Source organism: Ovis canadensis, chromosome 17, assembly GCF_042477335.2.
Source record: "Ovis canadensis isolate MfBH-ARS-UI-01 breed Bighorn chromosome 17, ARS-UI_OviCan_v2, whole genome shotgun sequence".
Lineage (NCBI taxonomy): Eukaryota > Metazoa > Chordata > Mammalia > Artiodactyla > Bovidae > Ovis > Ovis canadensis.
Window position 1 is genome coordinate 73,671,256 of NC_091261.1, and position 25,180 is coordinate 73,696,435.

General features: G+C 48.0%; 2 protein-coding genes across 2 annotated transcripts in view; both read right to left on the bottom strand.

The window, feature by feature from the left end:
* The window catches only part of C17H12orf43 (chromosome 17 C12orf43 homolog), a 10,160-nt gene extending 3,833 nt beyond the window's left edge, over positions 1-6,327 (bottom strand). The window contains exons 1-3 of the mRNA XM_069558210.1: positions 6,155-6,327; positions 2,552-2,594; positions 2,252-2,350 (exon numbers count right to left, since the gene is read on the bottom strand). Of these exons, the coding sequence (XP_069414311.1) occupies positions 2,252-2,350; positions 2,552-2,594; positions 6,155-6,275 (263 nt within the window). The 5' untranslated portion in view covers positions 6,276-6,327. The remainder of the gene's footprint in view (positions 1-2,251; positions 2,351-2,551; positions 2,595-6,154) is intronic.
* Positions 6,328-8,017: 1,690 nt separating this feature from the next.
* Positions 8,018-24,558, bottom strand: OASL (2'-5'-oligoadenylate synthetase like). Its single transcript, XM_069558209.1, is given in 7 exon segments — positions 8,018-9,029; positions 9,623-9,770; positions 13,416-13,566; positions 13,569-13,710; positions 16,710-16,885; positions 17,750-18,041; positions 24,201-24,558. Coding segments are annotated over 7 exon segments (1,110 nt in total). The 5' UTR covers positions 24,393-24,558; the 3' UTR covers positions 8,018-9,020.
* Positions 24,559-25,180: the final 622 nt, after the last annotated feature.

Consider the following 25,180-nt stretch of genomic DNA (forward strand, 5'->3'; position numbering starts at 1 on the left):
TGCCTTGTGTAGGTGCCAGAGGTCTCGTCCTGCATGGGACACGGTCTGGGGAGAGGGAACAGAGATGATGCCAACAGGGTCCTGAGCCTATCCTGGGTATCTAACCCGGTGGTTCACTGTCAGTCGGCAGGGACGTTAGGCGATGTCTAGAGATACAGCTGGTTGTCACGGCTGGTGGAGCAATGTTACTAGGATCTCGTGGGTAGAGTCGAAGTATGCTGCTAACCCTCCTACAGCGCTCAGTACAGCCCTGCACAACCATGAACAATCTGGGCCAAGATGTCCATGGTGCCAAGATAAGAAACCTTGATCTAACACAAGGGACTAACTGGGCTATCATTTCTTTGTGCGTGCTATGTTGATTCAGTCGTGTCTGACTCTGTGCAACCCTATGGACTACAGTCCATCAGGCTCCTCCGTCCATGGGATTCCCCAGGCAAGAATATTGGAGTTGGTTGCCATTTCCTTCTCCAGGGGATCTTCCCAATCCGGGGATTGAACCCACGTCTCTTATGTCTTCTGCACTGGCAGGCAGGGTCTTTACTGCTAGCACCACCTGGGAAGCCCTTAAAACACAAGACACGGGCTCAGGATAGCTGTGCACACTGTGTGCGTGCCAAGTCACTTCTTTGGAGAGAAAGAAGCACAGAACACAGCAGGAACTATCCTGAGGGTGGGTGACCAACGCCCCGGTGGATTTCCACCTGGGGAACTGCTCGTCATGGATTACTGCAATGCCAGGTGGCCCTGGTTACCCTGAAGCCGAACGGTCACTGAGAAAAATCACTCCCTCGGATTGAGATGCCCACCTGACCTTCCTAAACACGGTAAGCACATTCCCACACTGGGGACTGGCACTAAGGCCGTGGGGGTGCAGGCTGCTGAGGGCTGGCCCAAAGTTCTGTCTGGGATTAGCAGCAGCTGTGCACTTTGGGAGGGCTCATCTGTCCTTTTTGATGGTTACTTCAAATTGAAGGACCACAGCCCAAACATCCTGAGTCTCCCTTTCGAAATCTGCTAGGGCTTTGTCAAGTGAGAATAGATCTAGCCCAGCCTGCCCCAGACCGAGTCCCATGCCACGCCACTGGTCATCCTCGGAACAGAGGCCCTGTGGCCAAACATGCTTGCAAGATGCCGGGCTAAACAAAGTTACACAGCACTCTTTACTGTAGGACTTTTCAGAGCCTTGAAGACACTACTAAGAATCTAAATCTCCCAGGGCAGGGCTTCCCTGCTGGCTCAGTGGTAAAGAATCTGCCTGCCAATGTAGGAGACATGAATTCGATCCCTGATCCAGGAAGATTCCACATGCCGCAGAGCAACTAAGCCCACTAAGCCCACTAAGCAAACTACTGAGCCTGTGCTCTAAGCCTGGGAGCCCCAACTACTGAGCCCACATGCTCTAGAGCCCTTGCTCTATAACAAGAGAAGCCACTGCAATGAGAAGCCTGTGTACTCAGAGAAAAGCCCACACAGCAACAAAGACCCAGGATGGCCAAAAGTAAATAAATAAAATTACAAAGATAAATTAATTAACCTCCCAAGGCACAGTGGGTATGCAGAGTACAGCATTTCTCCACCTCCTCTTTGTAGCTGGAGCCCTGGTGCCCAGAGCCGCACTCTGGACTCAAGTTCCTGGGCACCTACTTCAGGAATGCTGATCTGGATCTCTCTCTTTTTTTAAGTATTTCTTTGGCTGCGCTAGATCTTACTTGCGACACACGTGATCTTTTCTTCAGTTGTGGCATGTGGGAGCTAGTTCCCTGACCAGGGATTGAACCTGGGCCTCCTGCACTGGGATCGCGGAGTCTTAGCCATTGGACCACCAGGGAAGTCCTGCCGACCTGGATCTTCACAGATTATATTCTCGCAGCACCTGCCATACAGTAAGCACTCAGGAAATAGGAATTCCGCTGGTCCCTTGTCCTCTTGTGGGGGGAATAAGCTCCTGCATCCCGGGGTCCCCTCTTCCTCTTGGGGCAGCAGGAGAGCACAGTGGTTAAGAGCAGGGCCCTGGAGCTGAGCCCACTCTACTCCCTCCTCCGTGACTGCAGGCACATGCTTCTTCTTACAGACGGGAGCCTTTTCCCACAGCTGGGGAACAAGCACAACGACAGGCCCTGCACGGTAGGGTGATGCCTTGTGCTTACCACAGTGCCAACTTACATCTCCTGAGCTCCCAGGCCTCGGGGGCCATTAGTCCTGGAATGAATGAATGAGGGCAGGAAAAGAGAATGTAGGTGTTTGCTACCTGTCCAGCAGGGCTCCCAGTTTCTTGGCTACATGGGCTCGGAATTCGGGGGTGGTCTGAAGCTCGTTGCCATCTTGTTCGTGCTCATCTACCTTGTGCCTGCAACACATACGAAAGGACCTCACCTCCTGCCAGCTCAGAGGCTGCCCCCAAGAGGGTGGGGAAGACGTGTGTCTTGCTCACCCTGACATACCAGGGTGTAGCAGGGAGTACATGGGGTGGGGGTGGGGGGGCGCACAGGTGGCAGGAGCCAACATCAATGAATGAACAGATGAAACCTGAATCCAAAGTGCACAGTACCTGAGGCTTGGCTGGTTGGCTGGCAACTTAGCATTTGTAGCACCTGTGGAAATAATGAACACTGAGGTATTTACAGAGGAAACAACTATACCATCTGTTGTGTGCTGGGCACTATTTTATGTGATTTACACCTATAATTTATTGAATCTTTCCAAAAACCCGATGGGACTAACAGGGATGGGGGTGGAGGTGGAGCAGTCACCATCCCCCATTTATAGAGGAAACTGAGGCAAGGAGATGTAAAATAGCTTGTTGTTGTTCAGCTGCTAAGTCATGACTGACTGCGACCCCATGGACTGTAGCCTGCCAGGCTCCTCTGTCCATGGGCTTTCCCAAGCAAGAATGTTGCCATTTCCTTCTCCAGGGGATCTTCCTGACCCAGGGATCAAACCCATGCCTCCCGCATTGGCAGGTAGATTCCTTACTGCTGAGCCACTGGGGAAGCCCTATTAAACAGCTTAGCCAAACAGCTAACAAGTGACAAGAACTGGGATGAGGATCCAGGCTGTCTGGCTCCAGAGCCCCCTCTTTATCACCATGCTGAATAAGCACGTCTAAGTGTACTTTGATTCCAGCATTTATTGAGTGCCCACTGTGTGCTTAGCTGGGTGCTAAGTGCTCTGGAAGAGAGAAACAAAGGGGGCTCAGTTATGCTGATCACTGGACGGGGAGTCTTGCTGGGGTCTCAGCCTCCTCACTCCTTAGAGGCACCTTTCCGGCAAGTTCATTCATTTAAGAATTATTTTGCTGAGCAAGGTATAGGCCCTGGGGATACCATGGTGAACAAACACTAGACCTTGTGAAGTTCACATCATGCAACCTCTCACTCAATAAATTTGTGGAGCAAGTATGAGCCACAGTTGACTCTAGGTACTGGGGTTGGAGGGGTGAAAGGAAAAAAGGCAGGATAAGCAAAGAAGCAATGTAGAAGAAAGGAAAGCATTACATATGAAGGGAATCACATGAAGTATGATGATCGTGGAGAGAGGGCATGTAACCCAGTCCTCCTGAAGAGATGGTGTCTCAGCTGTATTAAAGGATAAATTGGAGCCAGACAGGAAGGGGAAATGAGTCCATGACGAGAGACCAACCACATAACTGCTGCTCTCTACTGGGCCTTTAATGTGTGCCAAGCACTGCAGATACATCATCTCTGCTCCTTACAAGGGTGGGTACTATTCCACATTACAGATGAGGAAATTTAAATACAGTGAGACTTTAAGTACCCTGCCCAAATTCTTCCTGCTAGTGAGTAGTGGCAGGACTTTATTTTGGGGGGCTCCAAAATCACTGCAGATGGTGACTGCAGCCATGAAATTAAAAGACGCTTGCTCCTTCGAAGAAAAGCTATGACCAACTTAGACAGCATATTAAAAAGCAGAGACATTACTTTGCCAACAAAAGTCCGTCTAGTCAAAGCTATGGTTTTTCCAGTAGTCATGTATGGATGTGAGAGTTGGACTATAAAGAAAGCTGAGCGCTGAAGAACTGATGCTTTTGAAGTGTGGTGTTGGAGAAGACTCTTGAAAGTCCCTTGGACTGCATGGAATTCCAACCAGTTCATCCTAAAGGAAATCAGTTCTGAATATTCATTGGAAGGACTGACACTGAAGCTGAAACTCCAATACTTTGGCCACCTGATGGGACGAAGCAACTCATTGGAAAAGACCCTGATGCTGGGAAAGATTGAAGGCAGGAGGAGAACGGGATGACAGAGGATGAGACGGTTGGATGGAATCACCGACTTGATGGACATGAGTTTGAGTAGGTTCCAGGAGTTGGTGATGGACAGGGAAGCCTGGCGTGCTGCAGTCCATGGGGTTGTAAAGAGCTGGACACGACTGAGTGACTGACCTGAACTGAACTGAGTGAGTGATAGAGATGGAAAGGCATTTCTGCACACAGAAAATTTAAAAATGGCAGTTATGGTGACCACAGATGAGAGGACATAGTATGGTCTGGAGCCTACCTGTGGAATGTGTGGCAGGAAAGCAAGCTGGGAATTGATTACCAAAGGCCAGGAATTGATTACCAAAGGGTTTGTAAGTCCTTTTATTTACTTATTATTTTAACTTTTATAGAAATGATTTATTTACTCAGCTCTGCCGGGTCTTAGGTTCAGCACTCTGGATCCTTAGCTGCAACCTATGAACTTCTTAGTTGCAACATGCAGTCTAGTGCCCTGACCAGAGATCCAACAAAGGCCCCCTGCATTGGGAGCATGGAGTCTTAGCCACTGGATCACCAGGGAAGTCCCGAGGGCTTGTGAGTCCTTTTAAACAAAAGCAGGAGTTAACCTTGCTTTGCTATGGCCTGCTCTGGCAGCCTGGATCCTTCTCAGAATAATTTTTTAGATGCAAAAAATACAACACATAGGATTACAAAGAAAACCAGTGATAGCGAAATTCAGTTATCATTAAGAGTAAAAAGCAAAATTTGGGACACTTTAATATATATGCTTCTTCATTAATGTATTAGATCTACTGATGGACCTAAAAATTACTGTAATTTTTTTAAAATTAATTAATTAATTAATTTCTGGCTGTGCTGGGTTTCCGTTGCTGCCTGAGGGCTTTATCTAGTTACAGCAACTGGGGGCTACTCTCTAGTTTCCACGCTCCGGTTTCTCATTGCAGAAACCGGCTTCTCTTGTTCCAGAGCACCGACCCCAGAGCTTACCAGCTCTGTGGTTTTAGTGCTCAGGACTTAGTTGCCCTGTGGCATGGGGAATCTCCCTGGACCAGGGATGAAACCAGTGTGCCCTGCGTGGGCAGGTGAGTTCTTAACCTCTGGACCACGAGGAAGTCCAAAATTACTTTAATTTTAAAGCAGGGATGAGTGGAAACGACTTTGTTTCCAACATATTCACAACAGTGAATAAAATATTTTTGATATATCTGAAAGACTAACGGGATTTGAAAGTCTTGAGACTTTTGTTAAGACAAAGTAACAGATATTGCCAAAACTACTGCGGTTGTTCACACGCATGATGGAAAGAGGCTAAATTTCGGAGACTAGTGAAAGTGAGATGAAATATTCTCCCCATTCAGATTCACAGGCCCTCCGCAGTCTATCCACCATTGGGTGCCCTTATGTTACGGGGTCTGGGATTTATTCCCAGGGCACTAGGGAGTCAGTGAAGGATGGGGAAGATAGTGAAGGATGGGGAAGGCTGGCGGGCTGCAAACCATGGGGTTGCAGAGGCCACGGTCAAGGAGGTGTGGGACACAGCTCGCTGGCAGCCCCAGGGAGTGAGAAAGTGCTGGAGCGGAGGAAAGCCTGGATGCAAGAATCCAGCTCTCGCAGTAATCTCCGAGGAGTGGCGGGGCGCCCGGGGTGCAACAGTTAGGACGGACCCAAGGAGGCAGAGTTAAGAGATATTTTGGTGCCTTGGTTTCCCGAACTGGGGTCATGGAACACCCCGCCCCGCTGCCCTTGTCCTTATTTTGACTCTGAATCCTACTCTGAACCCCACCCAGGCCGTGGAGCCTCCTCAGGGAAAGAAGTCGAATGCCGGTGACACCCTCTTCACCGTCCATCCTCTCAGGCCTCAGGGGAAGATCATACGCTCTTCGGCCAGACCCCCCGAATATAGCCCCCTACCGACTCCTGGCTTCTCTGGACCCCTCGGGCGCTGCTCCAAGCCCCAAGCCGGCATCGCTGCCTCGCGGCACCGTTCCAGCTCCTCTTCATCGCTGCTGCTGCTGCTCTCCAGATCACTCATGGTGCCGCTGGGTGCCGCCACCTTGAAGCACCGCAAAGGATTGTGGGCAACGCCTCCTGGAGCGGTAGTCCTCCTAGGTCCAAAAGGGAGCTGAAAAAAACGCAGGGCATTGTGGGGATTGTAGTTCTTAGACTCAGGCCACCATTGGTCCTAAATTGTCCTGAAGGGTTTCCTGAAACGTGAGAGCTGGAAGGGCCTAAGAGATCAACAGATCTATCCTTGATGAGAAAAATAAGACCTATAGACAGGAAGGAATTGCCTAAGGTCACACAAGGGGTTAATGACAGTCAGGATCGGTTCCCACGTTTTGGTCCAATGCACTTTTATTATTATCCACTTATTCTACAAATTCAGAAGTCTGTTTGGGCATCAGAAGTACCTTAGGAACCTTTGTGTCTGTGGCGGGGTAGGGTGGGGGGCAAGGGGCTTCCCAGGTGGTGCTAGTGGTAAAGAACCTGGCTTCCAGTGCAGGAGATGAAAGAGTCACAGGTTCAATCCCTGGGTCAGGAAGATCCCTTGGAGAAGGGCCTGGCAACCCATTCCAGTATTGTTGACTGGAGAATTCCATGGACAGAAGAGCCTGGCAGGCTACAGTCCATAAAATGTCACACGACTGAAGCGACTTAGCAAGCACACATGCACGTCTGTGGTAAAAGTCACATAGTATTTTGTTGTTTAGTTGCTAAGTTGTGTCTGACTCTTGCGACCCCACAGACTGTAAACTGCCTGGTCCTCTGTCCACGGAAGTCCCCAGGTAAGAATACTGGAGTGAGCTGCCATTTTCCTCTCCAGGGGATCTCTCCAACTCAGGGATCAAACTTGCGCCTCCTGCATTGCAGGTTGATTCTTTACTGCTGAGACACCAGGGAAGACCACATCATATAAAACATACTATTTTAACCATATTTAACTGTACGCTTCACATTGTTGTGTAGGGGACTTTTTAAAATGCAGATTGTTGAGTCTCACTGAAAACTAGGCAAATCAGAGTCTCTGAGAGGTGGGACTCAAATCCGTATTCCTTTCAATATCCTAGGGCTTTGCTACCACTCTCAGTATAATCCATGAACAAGCAGCATCAGCAAACTCCAGAGCCTGTTAGAAATTCAGCCTTGGTTTCAGCCTAGACCTGAATCAGAACCTGCATTTGAACAGGATCTCCAGGTGATACAGACTTCCTTGGTGGCTCCGCAGTAAAGAACCCGCCTGCCAATGCAGGAGACACAGGTTTGATCCCTGGGTCAGGAAGACCCCCAGGAGAAGGAAACGGGAACCCATTCCAGTATTCTTGCCTGGGAAATCCCATGGACAGAGAAGCCTGGTGGGCTACAGTACATGGGGTTGCAAATAGTTGTACTTGACTTAGCGACTCAACAACAACAGCAACAACAATAGGCTATTACAGAGTGCTGAGTCGAGCTCCTCATGCTATACAGCGGGTTCTTATTAGTTATCTGTTTTATATGTAGTGTGTATATGTCAGTCTCAATCTCCCAGTTTATCCCTCCCCTTTCCCCCTTCGCCCCTGGTAACCGTAAGTATGTTTTCTACATCCATGACTGTACGTCTATTTTGTAAATAAGTTGAGGGGATTTTTAAAACTACATCATCCTCCATCTCCCTTATCTCTATCTCACTTTCCTGCACAGTCCTTACTTTCCAGAGTTGAGAGGCTCATATGCTTAGGCTATAACTCCCAGGACAGCCTTAGCACCTGTGGAAATAAATGAAGACCACCCGAAAGAGAACAAACGAAGATTATTTATTCCCAACTCGCTATAGCCAGGGGGTTAGCCACCATCCCTTGCCTATGGCAAAGACACCAAGGCAAGGAAGGCAGTGAGACAGCTTTATAGTGGCATAAAGAGAAGCCTTCAGGTATACCCCAGTTGAGGTTGTTTGCATGGGAAGCTGGAGGTGGGCTAATTAGAAGCAGAGCATCCTATATGATTGGTCAGGGAGCTTGTTTGGCTTTCTTTCATCAGTCCTAAATTGAAAGGGAGGAAATAGGGAAGCACGTAGTTGTTGGCTAAATCCTGATGGTTTCCAGTTAGTTGATACAATGGTTTGGCTTCCAGGCTGGTGGCTGCAGAGCTTATGGGTCAGAATTCTAGTGTCAAATATGCTCTGGCTATTGTTGGTTTGCATATCTAGTCTCATATCCCTCGTCATGCGTCTACTTGCAAGGTTAGGTGAAATCGATGGGACCTAGATTAAACAGCAAAAACGCACAGGGAGATGTTTCAGAGGAAACTAACTGGGTGGAAATAGAACCTATTCGGCTGTCTTCTTGGAGAGGATGAGGGTAGAGTTGTCTCAGACACCACAGAATCTCAAACTCCACTCATCCTGCAGGACTTGGCTTTGGAACTCTAGCTGTTGCTTCTTTCTGAGTAGCCCCTCCCTCACTTCAATCTGACACTTCAGGTCGAGGACTAAGCTGCTGGAGTAAATGGCATAGGCGTGGCTCCCACCGCTGGGATTCTTCAGGAAGACCTGCATCTCAGGAGAGACAATCTGCAGCAGAGAGATATGAGCGTCAGAGAAGATACTGTAATCTGCCAAGGAGGAGATGTTCCCGAGGACCTGTCGCTCCCCACCAGGCTCCTGGAAGGACAGACGCTGTGGGGCCGAGGACTCCAGCTTACACTGGATCTTCTCTTTAAGCTTCTGTATGGACTCATAAGGGTTCACCTGGATGATGAAATCCACACAACCCCGCTGCTCCACTGTCACCTTGATGTCTCATGCAGACTGGAAGGGAGAGGACAGAGAGGGGTTAAATCCACTTTCCGCTGTCTGAGGACAAACGTGCCCTTCAGGGATTTCCCTGGTGATCCAGTGGTTAAGACTTCACCTTCCAGTACAGGGAGTGTGGGTTTAATCCCTGGTTGGGGAACTAAGATCCCACATGCCTCGTGATAGAAAAAACTGAAAACATAAAACAGAAACAACAGTTGTAACGAATTCAGTAAAGACTGGAAAAGTAGTCCACATTAAAAAAAAATCTTTAAAAAAATTCTATTGTGTGGACGGATGTTTAAAAAAAAAAAGTGCCTCTCACCTGTCCTTGTCTTTGCAACAGCAGCAGCTGCAAACATTTTGTTTGGTTGCTAAGTCATGTTCAACTCTGTGACCCCATGGATTGAAGCCCACCAGGCTCCTCTGTCCATGGGATTTCCCAGGCAAGAATACTGGAGTGGGTTGCCATTTCCTTCTCCAGGGGATCTTGTGGACCCAGGGATCAAACCCCTGTCTCCTGCACTGGCAGGTGGATTCTTTTCCACTAAGCCACCAGCATCTCATTCTGAACTTCTAGCCTCTGGCAGCCAGAGAGGAGACATTACCTTCAGTTTCCAGTTGGGGATGCATGTCTCATTGTTGTCGTAGCAACAGGACTGTTTCAGGCAATGGCGGGCCCTCTGAGCCACTATAGCCCACCTGTAGCCTGTTGCCACATTGTAGGTGGGGTCAGCCGGATCCAAGATGATGGGCCTGCAACAGAGAGAGGGAGCCCAGGTTCTTTCTTGTTTGGAAGCCTAAAAGCCAGAAAGAAATCTTCTTGGCAATTATCTGAGCATCTGCTGTGTTCAGAGCCTGGGGTCGTCAGTCCAAGAGGGTCCACAAATATTGCCAGAAAGTAACAGAATGACGAGGGCTTCCCAGGTGGCTTAGTGATAAGGAGTCGGCCTGCCAATGCAGGAGACTCAGGAGACCTGGATTCGATCTCTGGGTCAGGAAGATCCCCTGGAGGAGGAAATGGCAACCCACTCCAATATTCTTACCTGGGAAATCATCTGGACAGAGGAGCCTGGGGGGCTACAGTCTGTGGGATCACAAAGAGTCAGACTCGCCTGAGTGACTGAGAAGCAGCAGCAGCAACAGAATGAAGAGGATTCTGTTTCCAAGAATTCCTCAGGACTTCGCTTGTGGTCCAGTGGCTAAGACTGCACTCTCAGCGCAGGGGGCCTGGGTTCGATCCTCAGTCAGGGAACTAGATCTTGCATGCTGCAGGTAAAGATCCCGCAGGTAGCAACTATGATCGAAGATCCTGACTAAATGCCACAACTAAGTCCCAGTGTGGCAAAATAAATAAATAAATGCTTAAAGTAAATTTCTCTTGGGGAGAGTATTTTAGGTATTTGTAAGGTATCTTTGAGGTGTACAGAGGTTGAGACCCCCAAAGCCATGATGGAACAAGAATACTGGTCCCTCAGGCAGACCACACCAGCATGTGGGTCTCTTAAGTTCAGAGCTTTCACTTTGCTGAACAGGCTACATAAATGAGTTCAAACCTAGAGCTTCTGAATTGCTTTGGATGAAAACAATATCGCTGGTACCATTTACTGATGTTTCCTGAGGCACGGGGTCAATCTCTAAGTAATCTATTTTAATCCCTGCAACAATTCTCTAAGGTAGGACAATGATGGTGGTGGTGATGATGATAATTTCTCCCCACTTTACAGATGAGAAAACTGAGGCACAGACCTCCCTAGGTTCTCCCAACCTGAAGATAGGATTCTGATCCATCTCCTCTGCCTCAGCAGAGGGGAGATTGAGCTTCCTCCAAGTGTCTCTCCTCTAGGTAGCTGTTGAATAGATATTTTAAAGACTATTGGCTTGAAGGGGTCTAATAGCTGACTGAGGATGCATGGGGTGACCATAGGTCTTGGATGTCAAGCCCATGATGAAGCCCTGGCCCTTGTGTGGTTTTCCATTTTTGTTTTATTTGGCTGAGCTGGGTCTTAGTTGTGGAGTGCCAGTTTTCACTGTGGCACGTAGAATCTTGGCTGCGGTACATGGGATCTTTTTAGTTGTGACTTGTGGGATCTAGTTCCCTGACCAGGGATCAAACCCGGGACCCTGCATTGAGAGCATGGAGCATTAACTACTGGATCACGAGGGAAGTCCCAAGACCTGGACCTTGTACCCAGGAGCTTTTGACTTAGGCAGGAGCTGAGACTTTATCTAAGTGACAGAATGTGTTAGCAGGCTAGTGACATGAACTGGACACTTTAAGCTCCGTGCTTTCAACCCCCAGCATCCCTGGCTCCCTGAAATGGTCCTGCCTGACGGAGTCAGGGAGCAGTGCCACTCTGTCCTGTGGATTCAACTCACCTGATCCAAGTGACCCACCAGGTGAGCTGGAAGGTAGAGCCTCTGCCTGCTGCTGCTGCTGCTGCTGCTAAGTCGCTTCAGTCGTGTCCGACTCTGTGCGACCCCAGAGATGGCAGCCCACCAGGCTCCTCCGTCCCTGGGATTCTCCAGGCAAGAACACTGGAGTGGGTTGCCATTTCCTTCTCCAATGCATGAAAGTGAAAAGTGAAAGTGAAGTCTCTCAGTCATGTCCGACTCTAAGCGACCCCATGGACTGCAGCTACCAGGCTCCTCCATCCATGGGATTTGCCAGGCAAGCCTTTTCCAGAGCCTCTGCCTAGTAATCAAATTAGTTCCTTCTGGAGTTTGGACCAGAAATGATGGATGTTCCTCATCACCTTGGAGTAAGAGGGGAGTAGGGCAGGTATGGAGAGAGAAACAGAGGCAGTGAGAGGGGAGGAAGCACACGGGCCATGAGAGGGAATAACAGAGAAGAGGAGTCTATACTAGTTTGCCTCAGGTCCCGACGGTTTTCCCAGGTCAATATTCTGGGCATCCATACAATAAATTGTCTTTTCGTAAGGAGACCTGGTTACTCTTTCTTGTTTAAAAAAAAAAAAATAAAGGCCTGACACTCACATGAGGGAACAATAAATATTCTTATGATATTGCTTACAGTGACCCAAAGCTTCTAGTATAAAGAGTTGTCTCAGGCTGGGCTCTCCTGGAAGCAAAACCTAAGATGAGGATTTGAGTGCAAGTCATTTATTTGGAAGGAGGTGCCAGGAAGCACCAAAGAGCAAGTGGGAAAGTGAGACAGGGACGGGAAGGCTGCCAATAAAGGATATGCATCAAGGTGATTATCTCTGTGAGCAGCTGGGGGTTGGACTCTGAGAACTAGTGTAGAACACCCGACCCAGGAAGAGTCCCTCCATCTGAGATGGGAGGGAGCTGAGATATTTACACACCAATCTCCACCAGTCACTAAGGGAAGCTGAAAACCCACAGGCAAAGGGACACAGGTGCTGACCTTCCTGGAGGTTGAGCCAACCTTCCCTGAAATGGTAAAGGCCCAGGGGATGCAAACGGGTACAAGCAACATGTATTACAATACTGGACATTTGGCTGGCGTCTATCATAGGCTAGAGATACAGTGGCCCTTTACGTATATTTTCTCTGACTATCCTAAGAGTCCTTCATGGCTGGTGCCAATTACTCCTGTTTTGGGCTTCCGTGGTGGCTCATGGGTAAAGAATCTGCCTGCCAGTGGAGGAAATGGGTTCAATCCCTGGATTGGGAAGATCCGCTGGGAAGGAAGTGGCAAGACACTCCAGTATTCTTGCTTTGGAAATCCAATGGACAGAGGAGCCTGGCAAGCTATAGTCCGTGGGGTCTCGAAAGAGCTGGACAACAACAATAACTCCTGTTTTACAGATGAGGAATGGAGGCTCACAGAGATGAGAAAACGGCAGAGCTGGGATTTAACTTGGGTCTCCATGTTTTTTTTTAGTTTCTCATGCTGGGAAAAAGCACTGAAATGGTCTTCTGAGGGTAAGAGGATTAACATAGAGTGGAGTGATAGCTCAAGGAATAAGGAAAAGGCTTATAGTCCCTAAGGCCCTGGCGATATGAAAGGCAATCAGCTTGAGATGTCAACTGTGTTGGGGTGAGATATCCACTTTTCTACTTAATAAAGTCCACCCGGGCTTCCCTGGTGGTTAAGAATCCGCCTTGCAATGCAGGGGACACAGGGTCGATCCCTGGTCCAGGAAAATTCTACATGCAGCGAAGCTCATAGTGGCCACAGCTACTGAAGCCTGTGCACCCTGGAGCCAGTGCTCCGTAACTAAGAGAAGCCACTGCAGGGAGACGCCTTTGAACCACAGCTAGAGGGCAGCCCCCCGCTCGCCGCAAGCAGGGGAGCACATGTGCAGCAACAAAACAGCACAGCCAAACCGTAAAACAGATGGATCTTTAAATATATATGTTATGTATAGTGATTTTATATACAAAATAAAGCCCGCCCAGGAAACCCGATACCACCTTTCCCTTAATTCTCTTTCTCTGAGATGTGGCTGGCACGCGACCATCCAGTACGTCTTTTCTCTGAGCTGGTTTCTGACAAAGTCCTCAATGATCGGGTTCTGCAACGTGTAGTACTTGGTCCGGTAGACGCAGAGGTGCTGATATTCGTGAGCAGCAGCAGCACAGTGGCCAGGCCTTTGTCCAACCTGAAACGCTCTTTCTCCTCAGTACCCGTTTCCCAGGCATAGATGGTCAGTAGCTCAAGGGCATACATTGGGGGCAGCTCCGCCCTAGGGCACTTGGCTTTCACATACTGTTGAAAGACATGGGAAGAGAGAGAGAGTGACCCCAAGATTCCTTTGAAGGATGACATTGGACCCGAAACTGGAAAAATCCAAGTTCTTGTCCCAGCTTTGCTACCTACCTGCAGCGTATTCTTGGCCAAGTCACTTTTCCTCTCTGGCCTTACCTGGGTCTCCCCATCTTAAAATTAAGCAACTGGGTGAGTCCAGTGGGTTTCAAACTGTACTTGACATAACTTCCGGAATGGAGTGATGAAGAAGTAGCCCAAGGAGTGAGTAGGGACTTTCCTGGTGGTCCAATAGCTAAGATGCCCTGCTCCCAGGTTCCATCCCTGGTCAGGAAACCTAGATCCCACATGCCATAGCTAGAGATCCCGCCGCAGTGAAGGCAGAAGATCCCACATGCTGCAACTAAGAGCTGGTACAAACAGATAAATACTGAAAAGAGAAAAAAGGGAGTCAGCAGATTGGGCTCTGTCACCAGCACCCCAACTGAAATAACTCTTATTTTAATCTATTTGGGCTTCCGGGAGATTTCTTTTAAAGAAAAATCTTAGCTAAAGAGAAAAAAATGTGTTTGTGTGTGTGTTGGGGGACTATGTTATCGTTGCTGTTTAGTTGCTAAGTCGGGTCTGACTCTTTTCGACCCTGTGGACTGTAGCCCGCCAGGCTCCTCCAGGACTCGGTAATAGCTGAGAATCTGTAGTGAACGTTGGGGTTGCTTCTCTAACAGGCATGTCTTTCTTCCCCATTGTTTTAGTGGCCATGCTGTTTGGATGCGATTGGCCCAATCCTCATCTCCAGGGTTGGCCCTGACTGGACAGGATCACGAGGATAAACCTTTCCCCCCTTGCCAAGTGGTTGGTTCAAGAGATGCCTTGTGATCTAAGCTGGCTCAACTTGAGTCAAATTTAGTTCTTTTGTTCTGTGATTGAGAGAAGAGAAGTCTAAGTGAACGTGAGGGCAGAAACAGATGCGGCCATTTTGCCACCATGAGGGAAACCAGATTGGGGACCAAGTTGACATAGAATATTAAGAGCAGCTGTTCTAGGTGGCGCTAGTGGTAAAGAACCTGCCTGCCAATGCAGGAGACATAAGAGATGCCGGTTCCATTCCTCAGTCGGGAAGATCCCCTGAAGGAGGAAATGGCAGCCCACTCCAGTATTCTTGCTTGGAGAATCCCATGGACAGAGGAGCCTAGTGGGCTACAGTCCATGGGGTCGCAAAGACTCAGATATGACTGAAGCAACTTAGCACACACACACACACACACACAAGAGAATTACAGAGAAACAGAGCTGGAGCCTTCACCAAACAGTGCCTGAAGCTCTCTCCACTGTTGTAGGTTTTCACACATGAGCTGATAATTCTCTTTATTGGTTAAGCTAGTTAGAGTTGGTTTTACTGTTACTCTCAATTAAAAAAACAAAAAGAAAAAAAATAGAATCAATTACCCAGGTTAATGTTCTTATTTTTGATGGCTATATGAGGTGGGGAAAAAAAGCTTTCTTTCTTTATTTCCTACCCTCAGTATTGGAGAAGGAAACGGCAACCCACTGCAGTATTCTTGCCTGGAAAATCCCATGGATGGAGGAGCCTCGTAGGCAACAGTCATGGGGTCACAGAGTCAGACATGACTGAGCAACTTCACTCACTCACTCACCCTCAGTATATGGCTATACATAGTGCAGACTTAAATGATATAGCGTTCCAACTGACATATCAAAATTTTTAAAAAAAATGACTTTGTGCATGAGCATACACAAACTTGGACATCTCTGAGATCAGTGATATTCTTACAGTTAAGATTTGGTGAAATCAAATAAAACCCAGAGAATCTAACTTACACATTCCTTGGCCCCAGTGGATGAACTGGTAAGAATCAAAAAATACTTTTGAATCATGATGGTAAATGACAACTCCTGGGTTGTTACAAATTCTCCAGAAAAAAATGAACTGACAACCTTTTTAGCATTACAGGACTCTAGTTCTGTTTAACGTATAATATGAACTCTTTGTGTCCTTGAGTGTTGATCAACACGTCTTGTAACACTTGGCTAAATAAAAATTCTCAAATAAAAGAAAACATCAAATGGATAATACTGAGTCAAGAAACTCTCAAAAAAAACCATATACAGCCAACATCTTGTCTTAGAGGCAGAGTCTTTTAAAGGCTGTTTGTTTTTAGTCTGTGTGGGGACCATGGTTCCCTGACCAGGGATGGAACCCAATACCCCTGCAGTGGAAACTCGGAGTCTTAAGCACTGGATTGCTGGAGAAGTCCCTTAGAGGCAGAGACTTGTACAGAGAAAGGGCTATAGAAGTAAAGCTGGCATGCTTTTCTGTGGACATTGCCAATCAATGTGCATGTTATATTCAGGAAGAAAACACTTTGAAAACTTAGTCAAACAAACAAAACAAACAGGTCATTCGAGTTCTAGCTCTTCAGATCCACAAAACTTTGGATCGTTTCCTGTTTAAGTGACTGACGGGCCAAAAAAACCAATTTCTTTTTGACTTCGGTGTTGCTAATATCTGAAGATACATCACAACCTTTGTTGAGGTGATAACTATGTAAGAAAACGCTATTTTTCCATCATAAACATACTAACTGAAATAAACTTTCATAGTATCTTGATTTTTATCTTTACTATTTTTTTCTTTTTTGGTTAAACCAGTCTAAACTCTGACTCTTACCAATTTTTTTAAAATAAATCTTTTTTTCTTTTCTTTCTTTCTCATGTTTTGTTTGCTTCTGAGTCTTCCTTTCATAAGCGGAGATGACTCTGCTCATCTGGCTATTTGGAAATACCCTTGGTACCATGAAGACATCCTATGTGAAATCTAAAAAGTAGCTTGTCATAAAACGGGTAACTAACTAACTCCTCTCCCTCCCCTACGACCGTTACCCCTCCTCACAGTATCCCCCTGATGACAAGTCTGGTTCCTGCCTTTTCTTCCCCTCCCTCCCCCATCTTCTGCTCTTGCCGCCATCAGGCAGCCTCCTCACCTCCAGGTACCAGTGTTTTACCAGCCGCAGGAGGCTCTTCAGCTTGGTTGGCTTGTATTTCACGAAGTTTCTCTGCAGCTCGCTGAAGGATGGGGAGAAGTGTCCAAGAGTATGGCAGGCCTTAATCAGTCTCGCATAGACCTCTGGGGAGGGCTGAAAGTTGGGAACAGAAGGCCCTGAGGAGGCAAAGGGGAGACAGTGAGGGCTTAGAAAGCCCCGGTTGCTAAAAAGTCCTCAAGGGTTTTGTTGTTTAGTCATTAAGTCATGTCTGACTCCTCGTGATGCCATAGACTATAGTCCGCCAGGCTCCTCTGTCCATGGAATTTCCCAGGCAAGAATACTGGAGTGGATTGCCATTTCCTCCTCCAGGGGATCCTCTTGACCCCAGGGGTCGAATTCATGTCTCCTCTATTGGCAGGCGGATTCTTTACCGCTGAGCCAGTGGGGAAGCTCTCAGGGGAGAGACTGCTAATTCATTTGAGTATCTCTCCAGGGAAGCCTGGAACCACATAGCTTGAGATACTAAAGGCTTGCCTTCTTGACTGTCCTTCTGGAGAATGAAAAGTGAGTTTTGCAGAAACAGATTCACAGATATAGAGAATAGACCTGTGTTGCCAAAGGGAGAGACGGATGGGTGGGGTAGGGATAGATTGGAAATTTGGGTTTAGCTGACGCAAACTATTATATATAGTGTGGGGAAACAACCACCCCCAGGGTAAGTGTTCCAGAGTCACCCCGGGGGTTGCTCTAATGCTTTCCCTTCCTTGACTCTCCCTTGCTCGACTCTCCCTTCCTCTCCAATCATACATTTATTTGCGTGATTCCTTGATAAATCTGTTTGCCCCATTGAACCACAAGGATAGCCAGAGCTGAGTCAGTCCCAGGCATTTCAGCCGCTGAAATGCCCAGCACCCAGCACGGGATATGGGTTGAATGGGTACATGCAGGCATCTGCACGTGGCCACAAAGGAGAGGTGAAGGAGCTGTGGGTCCTCCCCCTGGGGAGGGCAGGTGTGCGAGTCAGGTGGGCTTTCCCTTACCCAGGACCCTGTAGGCCGGCACGATGGTGACAGTGACTTGCTGTTCCATCTCCCAGGTCTGAATGGTGAAGGGGACAGCAGAGGTGACTCCGTGGACCAGCCTCAGGTTCTGGGGCTGGAGGTGAAGCAGATCCGGGCAATCCGTGAGCTTTTCACAGAGCATGCTCAGAACATGCTTGTGGTGGTTGTGGTTGCTGGCTTCCTCCTGGAAGCTGCTAAAACCACTCAGGAACATCACCAGCTCCACCTCCGCGTGGTTCCTGAGCACCGTGCCATTCCCGAAGGAGCCCACCTGTGGAACACAGAGTCCCATCACCCCAAGGCCACTGCCAGGACCAGGGAATCCCTACGGCTCTCCCACAGATGATCCCGTTCATCGTTACCTGCCTCACCGTTGGGTGGGAAGTACCCACATCACCTCTTTACAGGGGAGGAAAGTGGAGAGGCCAAGACGGCAAGCCGCTCACCCAGGGTCACACAGTGGATGTGTCAGACTGAGGCAGCCGGACTCCACAACCGTGTTTCTTATTTACTCCACTGTCTTTCTTCTGAGACTCAGCCTTATCTGCAGAGTGATCCCCACTCCAAGGAAACCATCGTCCTCTACAGGGGGGCAGTTGGAGGATTCTAGGGGGTGGGAGGGGCAGGTCTGAATAATTTTGTGCTCTGTGTGTGTATGCAAAGTCACTTCAGTCGTGTCTGACCCTTTGGGACCCTGTGGACTGTATAATCCACCCGGCTTCCCTGTCCATGAGATTCTCCAGGCAAGAATACTGGAGTGGGTTGCCATGCCCTCCTCCAGGGGATCTTCCCGATCCAGGGATTGAAACTGTGTCTCCTACCATCTCCTGCAGTGGCATAATTTTATGTCATTAAAAAAGGCTGTGGAGATCTAGGGGCTTCCCAGTTGGCGCTAGTGGTAAAGAATCTGCCTCCCAGTGCAGGAGACATGGGTTCCATCCCTGAGTTGGGAAGATCCCCTGGAGAAGGGAATGGAAAACCGCTCTAGTATTCTTGCCTGGAGAATCCCATAGATAGGGGAGCCTGGCGGGCTATGGTCCATAGTGTCACAAAGAATCAGACACGACAGAAGTGACTTAGCACACGCTCATGCCCTTGGTGATCTAGCTGGGTGGGATGAAAGGAATGGGAGGGAGGTTCAGGATGGAGGGGCTATATGTATACATATGGCTGACTCACTTTTTTGTACAGCAGAAACTAACATAACATTGTAAAGCACGTATACCTCAGCAAAAAAAAAATTTTCTCAATAAAAAGGGGGCACAGGATTTCTTGGTGGATAAGAGCCATGGGCTGGGGAATGGGGCAGCCTAATCTTGACCTCCCCTCTCGCCCCTGTTCCTCATCAGTCATCTCAGAGTAATGATAGCACATGAGTCACTGGGTTATTGGGAGGATTTGGTAAGACTATTTGTGTCAAGGGCTTGCCGCGGTGCTGGTTACACAGGAAGTCAGCCATATAGCTCTCTTCCTTCTCTTTCTCGAGTTGACTTAGATCACCTTTTCTGCTTGAGCTTCAGCTTCCCCATCTGAATTGAAGGAGACTGAGCTGGATGATTTTGAAGGGGTCTTTTTGATGTTCTGAGATCCTGGACTTGCTCTCCAGTCCTGCTGCCTCTGGTATACAAAGGCCCCCAGCTCTTTGGCTTTCTCTCTTTCTCACTCGGGATCGAGAGGCGGAATTGCCACAGATGTATCAGACCTCAGGTGGGTTACCTCTGCTGGTGGGTGGAATCATTGAAAATTGACTATGACCCAGCTGCCACCAGCTGAGCCTTCACTGTGTCCGGCACCACTGAAAGCCTTTTATACAAACAGTCTTTTAATCCTCAGTCTCACTAATTGAGGCGGCGTGTCAGTCTCTCAGTCATGTCCGAGTCTTTGCGACCCTGTGGACTGTTGGCTGCCAGGTTCCTCTGTCCATGAGCCTTTTCAGGCAAGAATGCTGGAGTGGGTTGCCATTTTCCATCCCCAGGACATCGTCCCAACCCAGGGACCAAACCCAAGTCTCCTGTGTCTTCTGCATTACAAGTGGAGTCTTTACCTGCTGAGCCATCAGGGAAGCGCCCAGTTGAGGTGGAGGGACTAGGGTAATTATCCCCATTGTACAGATGAAAAAAAGGAGGCAATTGGGGGTTAACGGATTTGCCATGGACTCATAGCCAGGAGTCATGGTCACAGTCAGACAGAGGGTCAGAACGCAGGGTGTGGTTCATCTGCCTCTTTATTGCCAGTGACCCATGTCTACGTGCCAGGCCCTGCGTCTGCGGAAGAGAAGTCTGCCATCTTTATTTTCCTCTTCCTTTTTGGCCTCACCATGTGGCATGCAGGATTTTAGTTCCTCATCCAGGAATCCAGGAATCAGACCCACAGCCCTTGCATTGGAAGCGTGGGAGTCTTAACCACTGGACCTCCAGGGAAGTCCTCCTCTTCCTTTTCCATTTTTCTTTTTCCACCTGCATTCAGAGTCAGCATTTCTGCCCCATGTGAGAGCACTGGGGATGGCACTCTGTGTGCCGATGAAAGCCACAACTCCTTGAAGGCTGTGCCCTTCTTACCTTTCCCAGTGGGAAAATACAGGCAGAGAAGGGAGAACATTCTAGAACAGGCTATATGATTTGCTCTAGTCCAAACCTATTCCAACACAAGGATAAGCATTCACTCATATGGGCCAGCACAGCTCACCAGATTTTCATGGGAGGGAAGAGGGTTTAAAGCCCAAATAGAGTGCTAATTTCTCAATGGCCATTGCTCTTTGGGTGTCTCTATTATTTATTAGTTTCAAGATTGGAGAAGGTTGCAGGCAGGATTTGAGGGCTGGGTTAATACCACTTCCTGCCGTCAAAACTCATGTTTGAGACATCCTTCTGTCCCACTCACTTGCCCCATGCCATCTGCATTATTCTCAGGGTTAGTGGGGTGGGGTGGGCTTGGTCTGGGAGGAGTCATACTGGTGCTCCAGGCCCAGAAGAAAGCTCGAGCAAAAGTTGATAACAATGCCTTTGTTTTTGAACATTGACTAATCATTTAGCCTGCACCGCTCTATTTGGTTGATGAGGGACAGATGATGATGATGGTGTGGGTGCATGCTCAGTTGAATCTGACTCTTTGTGACCCCATAGACTATAGCCCAGCAGGTTCTTCTGTCCATGGAGATTCTCCAGGCAAGAATACTGGAGTGGGGGCCTTCCCTGATGGCTCAGTGGTAAAAGCATCCATCTGCTAATGCAGGAGATGCAGGTTCAATTCCTGGTCCAGGAAGATCCCACATATCCCACATGCCGCAACTACTGAGCCTGCGCTCTAGAGCCCGGGAGCTGCAACTACCGAGCCCTCGTGCCACAAGTACTGAAGCTGGTGTGCCCTGGAGTCCGTGCTCTGCAACAAGAGATGACACCACGATGAGAAAACCGTGTATTGCAATGGAGAGTAGCCCCTGGTATCCACAACCAGAGGAAAGCCCATGCAGCAACGGAGACCCAGAGCATGGCCAAAAATAAATAAATAAAATTATATATATATAAAAAAGAATACTGGAGTGGGTTGCCATTCCCTCCTCCAGGGGATCTTCCTGACCCAGAGATGGAACCTGAGTCTCCTATATTGGCAGGCAGATTCTTTACCACTGAACCACTAGGGAACCCTTGCCTCCCACCCTCACTGTGATGCCGGTGATGTCATCCCAATTACACATGAGAAGACTGAGGGTTTGAGAGACAAGATTGTGACTCTAAGGTCACCTACCTAGTGAGGGAAGAAGCCAAGAGTCAAGCCCACGCCTAGTGTCAAAATGTATGGTTTCTCACTTCTAAATCACATGGCTTCAGGCTCTGGGTGCTGGGGATGAGAGTTAAAAAGCAACATGGGCCTGCGGCTTCTAAACCCTTCCCTGCAGTGACTGCTCCTAAAGGCAGAATTAGAGCACTGAGCTTCGAGACAGGAGTCCCAGTGTTAGCCTTGCCTGGACCACCAGCTTTCTGTGTGAACGTGGAAAGTTTCTCACCCTCTCTGTGCCTCAGTTTCCTTAGTGTTTACAGGAAGGATTGGCTGAGACTGTCTGCCTCCAGGACCTTTCATGTTGGGAAGCTGAAACTGGTGGATTGAATTAAGAACATGTAGGGTTTCCCTAGTAGTCCAGTGGTTAAGAATCTGCCTTGCAATGTAGGGGACACCGGTTTGATCCCTAGTCCGGGAAGATTCCCTACGCAGTAGGGCAGCTGAGCCCCTGCGCCACAATTGCTGAAGCCCGTGTGCCTAAAGCCTGTGCTTTGCAACCGGACAGGCCACTGTGGTTGAGAGGTCCACGCAGCACAACTAGAGAAAGCCCTGGTGCAATAACAAAATCCTCAGTGCAACCAAAAATAAAATAAATAAATAAATTTTAAAATATGTAGGTTTTTACTTGATGAATGAGGGGGCACAAGCCACCCATACGGGCAGGTAGCTGCCCCAGCAAGCTCCCCTGTAGGGTAATGAAACTCACGGGGCCATTTGGAGGAAAGACACAGTTTCAGTACACCCATACAGAGGAAGTGGAGTCATAAGATTTATTACTTATACAAACAGATAACTAATGAGGACCTACTGTACAGCTCAGGGAACTCTACTCAACGCTCTGTGGTGACCGAAATGAGAAGGAAATGTCAAACAGAGTGGATAAATGTATAGGTATAACTGCGTCCCTTTGCTGTACAGCGGAAACTAACATTCTAAAGCAACTGTACTCCAACAAAAATTCATTAAAAATTAATTTTAAAAAAGGCTTATTACTTAAAGATCCCAGAAGCAAGGGGACTCAGTGAACCGGGGAGAGAGCAGGCCTTCTCCCCAGGTCACAATTCAGCAGGACGCAGAACAGGGTAGAAAGCACCCAGTTCTTACAAGGTGATTGGGGCAGAGGTTACTAACGTTTCGCAGGCTTAACTTTCAAGTGGTTATTTTATTTTATTTTTTAATTTAAAAAATCCATCTTGACTCTATATTTAAAAAAAACTTAAAAAAAATTTCGTTATTTCTTTTGGCTGCATCGTGTGGCTTGTGGAATTTCTCTGACCAGGAATCGAATCTGTGTCCCCTGCAGTAGAAGTTCAGAGTCTTAACCACTGGACCGCCGGTGAAGCCTAATAACTGGTTATTTTAAAAGGCCGCACCAGGAGAAGCAAAGCATAAACTTGCAGGGTGCCCAAAATTTATCTAAAGTTCCAGACTCTGGACTTTTGGTGTTAGCAGGATCATCATACTGTAAGGCACCTAGGCAGCAACTCAGAAAAAGAAAATTGTTTTTTTGTTTTTCCTCATCACACCTCAAAAGTCATTTTTTCTCATCACACCTTACTAGTTTTGACCCTCTTGGAGTATTATCCTAGTTAGGACCAGAGGTGACAAGAGGCAGCTGCTGAAAGGGTTTTGGGGAAATAAGGCTCAGTGGGCGCAGCCCAGAGTGGAGTAAGAAATCCCAGCTTCACCACCAGCTGTGTGACCTTCAGTAAGTCCTCACCTCCCTGATCTTTCATTTAAAAACAACAACAACAACAAAAAACGTTCCATTATCAAAAATTGTAAACATAAAAATAGAAAGAGAAAACAAAGAACATTTATACTTCCGCCCCATCAGATTCAACAAGTCTAAACTTCTTGCCATGTTTCCTTCAACTAAGCCACTTTAAAGTAAATTACAGGGACTTACCTGACTGTCCAGTAGTTAAGACATCACCTTCCAAGGCAGGGCATGCAGGTTCAATCCCTGACCTGGAACTAAGCCTCGAGACAGAAAAACCAAAACATAAAACAGAAGCAATATTGTAGCAAATTCAAGACTTGAAAAACGGTCTGCATCCAAAAATCTTAAAAAATAATAATAATAAAATAAATTACAGAAACTGAGGACCATTGTCCATAAATACTTCAGCATTTATGTCCAACCAAAGAGAACATTTGCCCCCACAACCACAAAACTATTACACTTCAAAAAAATATTCCCATATATATACATATAAAATCCAACATTCTGGCCATATTGAAATTTTCCCAATTGTTCCCAAATTATATTCTCCGGATGGTCCATTCACACCAAGATTTAACCAGAGACCTTGCATAGCATTTAGCCATTGTAGATCTTAAGTCACTGAGTTTGCATTGTGCTCATCTGTAAACTGGGAAGACTAGTGCACACCTCAGAGGGTGTACAAGTTAGAGACAGTACCTGAGAAGGGCTTAGGCAAGTGCATCCAAAATGTACGCTACTATTATCAGCTTCCTTACTCAACTTGCCCTGCTCCAGGCAGCAGTGTGTTGGGATGCTGTGTCTTGAGATGTCAGTAGCATAGACTAGAGATAATGAGGCAAGAGGTCCCTAGCATCCTCAGAGACATGGACCCATGGGTTGGGTTTTGCCCAGCCCTGGCTGGGAAATGGAGGGGACCAGTCCCACCTGAATCACCTTCAGCACCTTCTGGTCCAGCCCATGGTCCCCCTGGAAGTGCTGCTCCTTCAGGAACTTCTCCACGGACCGCACAGCCTTCACCACATCTTCTTTCCACTCCTTGATGTTAGGCTGGGACTGAGCCACAAAGGAGTTCAGCCTAGAAGCTGGGGTATCAAACAGCTCCAGGGATACTGCCATCTGTCTTGAGAGTACCACTGGCGGCTAGGTATACAGCTATGCACCTACCTAGCTGCTGGCACACGCCCCCTTCTTTAAGGACACTCCTTTCCAGTACCCTGTGGAATAAAGGACCAGAGTGGAGAGGAAACCAAGGGTGTCCGGCTGACCTGGGGCTCCTCTTTATTGAGGCTGTGTACAGTGGCTGGCGCGCCTCAGACACTGAGTGATGACTGGAAGGTCAGGTGCCACCTTAATGGGTGTGGCTTTCAGTCACCCTTCCTGTGGCAGGTTTCGTGTCTCAACTGTTAGCTTTCTTTTTTTTTTTTTTTTTTTAGCTTTCTTTTTATAAGCTGCAAACTGACATTGGCTTGAGGATGGCCCTGGAAGAGGCAACTCCCCCAGTTGGATGGTATCCACCAATCCCATCGCCCTACGTTGTCATCCAAAGCAGGCTGACAAAGAGCAGGGACCCCCTCTAGGTTGAGCAGAAGCATGGGAATTCTAGGGTCCCCAGTACAAATGCTGGAATTCCAGTCTGCCCTTTGTCAGACTCTTAACCTCTCTGCTGCTGCTGCTAAGTCGCTTCAGTCATGTTCGACTCTGTGCGACCCCATAGATGGCAGCCCGCCAGTCTCCCCCATCCCTGGGATTCTCCAGGCAAGAACACTGGAGTGGGTCGCCATTTCCTTCTCCAATGCATCAAAGTGAAAAGTGCAAGTGAAGTCGCTCAGTCATGTCCGACTCTTCGTGATCCCATGGACTGCAGCCTACCAGGCTCCTCCATCCATGGGATTTTCCAGGCCAGA